Genomic DNA, 6,685 nt, shown 5'->3' with positions numbered 1-6,685 from the left:
TGGGATCACACATGATGGGGTCACACATGATGGGATCACACATGATGGGATCACACATGATAGGGTCACACATGATGGGGTCACACATGATGGGATCACACATCACACATGATGGGATCACACATGAGGGGGTCACACATGATGGGGTCACACATGATGGGATCACATATGGTGGGGTCACACATGATGGGATCACACATGATGGGTGGGGTCACACATGATGGGGATCACATATGATGGGGTCACACATAATGGGGATCACACATGGTGGGGTCACACATGATGGGGTCACACATGATGGGGGTCACACGTGATGGGATCACACATAATGGGGTCACACATGATGGGGTCACACATGATGGGGGTCACACATGATGGGGTCACACATGATGGGGTCACACATGATGGGGGTCACACATGATGGGGTCACACATGGTGGGATCACACATGGTGGGGTCACACATTATGGGGTCACACATTATGGGGTCATCCCCCCCCCCTTCGCTGGGTGCGGTGCCCAAGGGGACCCCTTTGCAGAGCCGAGACGGGGTGAGATCCGCAGCGGGTGCAGGGGGTGGCGGAGCCAGCAGCCGCTCCTACACCTTTAAAAGTCTCCTCACGTTGCGGCGCTGATTATCCATTAACCTGATGCGAGCTCCCTTTCCTGGGGGTGGCGTCCGCGGCAGCGCCGCAAGAGGAGCCGGCAGCAGGGCCGGCTGCTTCCCTTTCTCCCTCCCTCCCTCCATTCCCCCCTCCGCCCTCTACCCCTCTCCTTCCTTATCAGCAATTCAGATTGCATGCAAATCTGCGCGCTTTCTTACAGGGGCAAAGCGGAGGACCCAGCGCTTGGCCGCGGCTTCAGGGGAGCGATATCTCCTCCTCCTCCTCCTCCTCCTCTTGGGATTTTCTTCCTTCTCCCCTCCCCTGCTCTCCCCTCCCCTCCTTCCCTCCCTCTCTTTCTTTCCTCCTTTTCACCTCCCCGAACAAAAGTAGCCCTTCTCTCCGCTCCAGCCCTGCTTGCGAGCGGCTTCGCTTTGTCTCCCCGCTCCGTCGGGGGGCCGGGGGCCGGGAGCGGGGCCCCGCGGGCCATGGCGGGGCGGGCAGCGGCGGCTTCCCGGCTGCTCCCGGTATTCCCGGTGCTCCTGGTGCTGCTGGGTGGCGGCGGATGGGCGACGTGCCCCGAACGGGAGCTGGAGCGGCGGGAGGAAGAAGCCAACGTGGTGTTGACGGGTACGGTGGAGGAGATCATGAACGTGGATCCCGTCCATCACACCTATTCCTGCAAGGTAACCATTTGGGAATGGGAATGCTGGGTGGATAGTGGGGGGCTGAAGGGAAACTTTCGGCCCCGGGCAGGCGCTTGCTCGGGCGGCCGCATGTGGTTCTTATTGTACGCTTTGGTGTGTAATTAGGTATTTTTAGCCGGCGGAGGCTCTTCCCCGCCGGGGCTCCCGCCGCTGTGCCCAGGGGAATCTCTCAAGGTTGCTTTTTATGGGCATTTTCCCCCTCCGTGCCCGGGATGAGGAGCGGGATCCCAACTTTTCTCCCCCGGCGGGGCGGTGGGAGCCGCTCCTGGCTCTGTCCCTGTTGACTTTAGCAGCATCTTGAGTTCCTCCAGCTCAAGCTATTGTTTAACTACGAATCTGGCCTCTGGCGATGGTTTTTTTCTCCCCTCTCCCCCCCCCCCCCCCCACCTCCTCCTCTAAGCCGAAAGACTCTTAAAGTACTGAGCAACCTGAAATACCATCCGCCTGGTTGTCAGAAAACGTGCTCTATGGCTTAACCCTTCCCGGGGCAGGAATCTCACTTGTGAGGACTTGCTGCTCCATTGCCTTTCGCTCTTCTTCTTCTCCCCCCCCTCCCAATCCCCTTTTCTGCTCATCCCTAAAAAGTGCTGCGGTTCCTGCCTGTGGTTAGTGCTAAGCAGGGCCTGGGGGTGATGCACAGCAGTGGTGCAGAGGTGGATTAACTTTATACCACGGCTTTACCCTCTTGCTCTGGAGCATCTCGCCTTAGTAAAGTAGCTGAACAGCTTCTGCCTGTCCAGCTGGTGCCCGCTGCTTCACGCTTTGCTCCCATTGCTCTTCCTGTCGTGATACAACACGGCACAATCTGTCCCCTTGTCAACGAGATCCCAGACCCTCCAGGCTAGAGCAGGGACCGTATGTTTGCAAAGTGTCTGGCACATCCTGGGTGCTATGTGGAAAACTAATAAGCTGCTGCGAGCAGCCGGTGTCCTGCAGCAGCTTGGGGCGCATATGGCCGCATGGATGCGGGCCACCTGATGCCAGGGCAGGGGTTGCCATGCAGGAGGTGGTCCAGCGAGGTTAGTGATGGGTTAGAAAGGCTTAGCTAAGAAATAGGGCTCTTTCCTCCCACTGCGGGCAAGCAGCGTGGTGCCTGGCTTCATCTTGCTGCATCAGAGCAAGGCTTTAGGTCAGGAAAAGCGGTTTCCTTGTGATGGAGAGCCTGCTTGCTCAGCAGCTCTGCGTTAGGAAGGGTGCAATCAAGTCTAAGAGCAATGGGGAGGAACCTGGCTTGATTTGAAACACAGTTTGTATCGCTCAGGTTGGGAGCAGAGTCTTTTGCCCACTGCTCCCTGAGCCATTCCCAAGGAATGCGGTGGAGAAGGTTTGTGCTACTGACTCCAAGGATCATGGAATGATTTGCGTTGGAAAGGACCTTAAGGTCATCCAGTCCTAACCCCCTGCCATGGGCAGGGACACAAAGAGACAAGATGCAACAGACACAGGACTCCAGAGTTAGTAACTGCTGCCATAACTACACTGGAAGGCCAGAACATGCTCCCAAGATACCTTTGTGGTCCTGTGAAGGGAGGAAAAGCTTCCACCTTGGATGGAAGTGCCTGTCCCTTCTCACTGTGGCAGTGCTGCTGGCTCTCCTGCTCGTGCTGTGACACTCAGTTTCTTAGCCCAGTGGCTTTTCAGTGCTTCGCCTCCACATCGAGTCCTTTCTGTGTGGTCCTTAATGGTATATTCCTAGGGTCTTCGCAGGGAAAAGGCTTTGAAATGGGGCTTGGGGGTGTTTTTAGGACCTGGGATCAGATAAATCTCTCCTCGCTGTGATTTAGAGTGTAAGTCACAGTGCCAATGGCTTGTTTCACCCCAAGATCTCACCTTTGAAGGTCCCCTTCTAGCCCCAGCTGTTCTATGATTGTATGATTCTACCTCGAAGTATTGCTACTGCTGTGATTCTGCTGGTGCAGGGATGGACCTGCCTGCATTTTGGGTTGGTTTGGGTGTGTTTTACCAAACACCTCCATCCCAAAAGGGCAGGTTGGCCATTAAACCTGACCCCTGGTGCTCTGTGGAGCTGGAATAAACCCGGGTGCAGAAAGGATGTTGCTGGTGGGAAGCTACACGTCCACTTCCTCACTGTCCTAACTGTTCTTAGCCCCTGGGGTTGCCTCCAAATACCACAGTTATCTCTTGTCAGCTCTTTATCTGAAGGGCAAAGGCAAGGGCCAAGTGTGTGGTGGGAGTTCCCTAGAGCCTACACCCAAAACAGTGTTATTGGGTGGTCTGGGAGGGAGCACTGCTGTCTTCTTGGCCCCAGTTAAGCCCTAAGCCCTCCCAGCTGTAGCCTTTGATAGGTGCAGATAAGCACATTGCAGCTGAGAAGCAATGTGAAGTTCATGTTAGATGAATGCCTGTAAAGAGCCACCAGCCATTCCTTTGCTGTTAGAGGAGATGGATAATAAGGAAGAAGAGGCTGATGGATCTCTTCACATGGCTTATGTCTCACTGAGGGATGTGACGTGGGGACCTGGGCTCTGTGCTGGCTCCTGCCTTGCTCTCCCCAAGCTTTTGGTTCTGCTGCTCATCCCATTTGCAGCCTATGTGCTAGCATTGCCCCTGCTTTGAGCCCTCTGAGGGGCCTTATTCTGCTCTGACCTGGTATTTATGAAGGGAGCTCCTATTTATAGGACAAATACAGGTTCTATAGGAAGTGTTGCCAAGGATGTGGATCCTGTTCCAAACAATAGAGCCCGTATTTTGGGGGGTAGCAGCGGCTGTCTCCAGCCAGGGTTGGATGTGGAAGTTGCTGGGGGAGGTGGGTTTGATTTCCCCTTGCTCCTAAGGGAAGGGCTGCTGGCTTCTGACAGGGAAAGGCACAGGAGAGGGACAAGCAAGGGGAGAGGGATGACAAAGGGAGGGTTTGACAGAGCTGAGTGTGAAGCTGTAAGTGATGCTGATACTAATGAACTGATGCTAATAGTAGCGATGACCCTACCTCTGCTCAGAGTGACAGCTCTCTTTCTATGAGACTATGCTCCAACTCCTCACCTTTCTTTACAAGCATCTTCCTGGCAGGAATCCTTTAGCCCTACACGTGCCTGTACAGGTGGTCCCATTCTCCCCTATGGAATGGGACCCACACCACATTGGAAAGCCCTTTGGCTCGCTGGTTTTGTGTAGCGCTTGAAATACACCCTTGCAAGGAAGGCTCTGCTTAAATAAAGTTCTCACTCTGCCTCCCTGTCGCTGCCAGGAGCCTTGTAAACCAGCCTTAATTCAGTGTTTTATGTGCTCGCTGGCAAGGAGTGAGTTAGTCTGCTCTAGGGAAGGCACCTCTTGGAACTAGGTTCCAGCCCAATTCTTTCTCTCTGCCTTTTCTTCCCCCATCCTCAATGTAGCCGGTGAGTCACCCCTGACAGCGTCTTAATTGCCTGTGATGATGAATGGGATGCCCTACAGGTAATTGCTCGGTCTTTGGTGCCTTCCCATCCATTCATTATAAGGCGAATAAGGGTGGGGAGAAAGCTGGTGGACTCTGCAGTTGCTGTGGCCTGGCTCTGAGGTGCATGCCTACAAGAGCCATGCCAATTAAATCGCATCACCATCTGCTCCAGAGCGAGGGGGAGGCATTCCCCTTCCTTAGCCCTACCTGTGAAATGCCCCGCTGCCGCTGCCTCCCATCGGGAGCCTCAGGCTGCGCTCTCTGTGTGTATCCCCCCCCCTCCACCCTTCTCCCTTTTGTCTCCTTTGTGTTGCTGGGTTCTTGCCCTGGTTGCTTTGTGCACCTCAGTGCTCGCAGCCAGCGCCTGCCCTGCGGCTGCGGCTCCTGCTGCTGCTGGAGGAAGAGGAGGTGGAGCTGGTGGGGCTGCAGGAAGGTGCCTGGACTTGACTGTGGGCAGAGCACGACCGCAGGGCGCTGCGCTGCCGATGGGGAAGCAGGAGGACGGTGCTAGCGCTGAAGCTGCGCTCCTTAAACACCGTCGGAGGTGCTGCGCTCGCTGGTGTGGCTCTCTGAAGGGGGCTGCCTCCCGTGGCATCGCCTGCATGTGGTGGAGCAGATGGCTGTGTGGATGCTGGGATTCCTTGGGTGATCAGAAGGGAGGGAAGCTGCCTGTCACAGCTACCCTGCCTTGCCATCTGAAGCTCCCTCTGCTTGCTGGTTGATTGCCATCGCTCTCAAGAAGAGAGCTCACTCTGACAGGGCTGGGTACCACCCAGCAGCTCCTCAAGAGGGCTTTTGGGGCTGAAAGCAGCTGTACAAAAAGCATTGCTTCAGCCCCTCTTTTCTCCCCTGCCCAGCAGCTTGGGAGGGCTGGTACCCTGCATGTGAGTTACTGCTTGCCCTCTGGTTGCTGGGGCATCGCTTAGCCCTGGCCCAAGGGGAGCTGAGTCCCTGCTGGAAGCCAGCTGAATGTGGAAGCACATGGGTACGGTGTCTCCAGCTAACCTGGGAGCAGCTACGGCATGCACAGCTGTCACAGGGGTCTTGATGCCTGGGATGGGTTTTGCTCTCTGGTATGCAGGAGAACAAGGCTCGCACCATTGGTACACACAGGGCCTGCTGGGCTGGGTGGGAACTGAGACCCATCAAGCCCAGATTCCTTTTTCAAGGTGGGCAAATATCACCCCTTAAGGAGAAGGTGGGAGAAGCAGGAGGATGGGAGGATAAAATACACTCTTAAGCTTTGTTCTCAACCTTCAGATGCACCCAAAGAGCACAAGCAGCACTCAATTTGTTCCCTTTTTATGCTTGACAGAAGGACCTTGTGCTGAGCAGGATGCTGTCACCCCAGCCTGCTGGCTCCTAGGGGAATAGCCCTGTTTGCTTACCCCAGCACCTATAGCTGCCTGCTCCTTGTTGTGTCAGGGACAATGCATTGGAGCTGGGCTCAAAAGCATTGTGGACCTTGAAGCAATGGATCTTGACCATTAATACTCAGCTTGCACCCCTGAAGTCCTGTATTTAGGGCTTCAAACGAGGGCAAGATCAGTTAAAGGCCATGAGAGCTGCATGGTTTTAGCCTCTTACTTGAACTTTGCACATCAGGTCACTGTGTGTGTCTTGTGTAGTCACTGAGTAATGGGATGGAGGTGTTAGGTACAGAGTAAGAGTCTGTCTGAACAGTCTCGGGCCCACACAATGCGCTTGAAGGGATGTGCAGGGCAGCTGACAGTGAATTGCACTTACACATAACTGAACATGGTTTGCTCTGCTCTGTGCTCTCCTCCTCACCTGTGTAACAAGTCCCCTCACCTAAACCCCAATACCAAGCATGGAAGTTGTCCTGTTGCTACCTGCCCCTGTCAAAAGCCCTTCTCCAGGCTTCTGGTCAGCCCCTTTAGACACTGGGAGCTGCTCTAAGGTCTCCCTGGAGCCTTTTCCGTGCTGAACGTGCCCAACTCTCAGCCTCAACACATGAGCATCC

General features: G+C 55.1%; 1 protein-coding gene across 4 annotated transcripts in view; it reads left to right on the top strand.

The window, feature by feature from the left end:
* Positions 1-748: 748 nt before the first annotated feature.
* The window catches only part of AGRN (agrin), a 105,632-nt gene continuing 99,695 nt past the window's right edge, over positions 749-6,685 (top strand). For 3 of the 4 annotated variants that reach the window (XM_062620107.1, XM_062620105.1, XM_062620104.1), the window contains exon 1: positions 750-1,286. In XM_062620107.1, the coding sequence (XP_062476091.1) occupies positions 798-1,286 (489 nt within the window). In that variant the 5' untranslated portion in view covers positions 750-797. Of the gene's footprint in view, positions 1,287-6,685 lie in introns of all 4 variants that reach the window. The other variant, XM_062620103.1, reaches the window with a different exon arrangement.

Source organism: Pezoporus occidentalis, unplaced genomic scaffold (assembly GCF_034315485.1).
Source record: "Pezoporus occidentalis ecotype Australia unplaced genomic scaffold, CSIRO_AGI_Poc_V1 ctg219, whole genome shotgun sequence".
In the NCBI taxonomy this organism is placed as follows: Eukaryota; Metazoa; Chordata; class Aves; order Psittaciformes; family Psittacidae; genus Pezoporus; species Pezoporus occidentalis.
The sequence above is the reverse complement of the archived record's forward strand: the minus strand, read 5'-3'. Positions and strand labels throughout refer to the sequence as shown.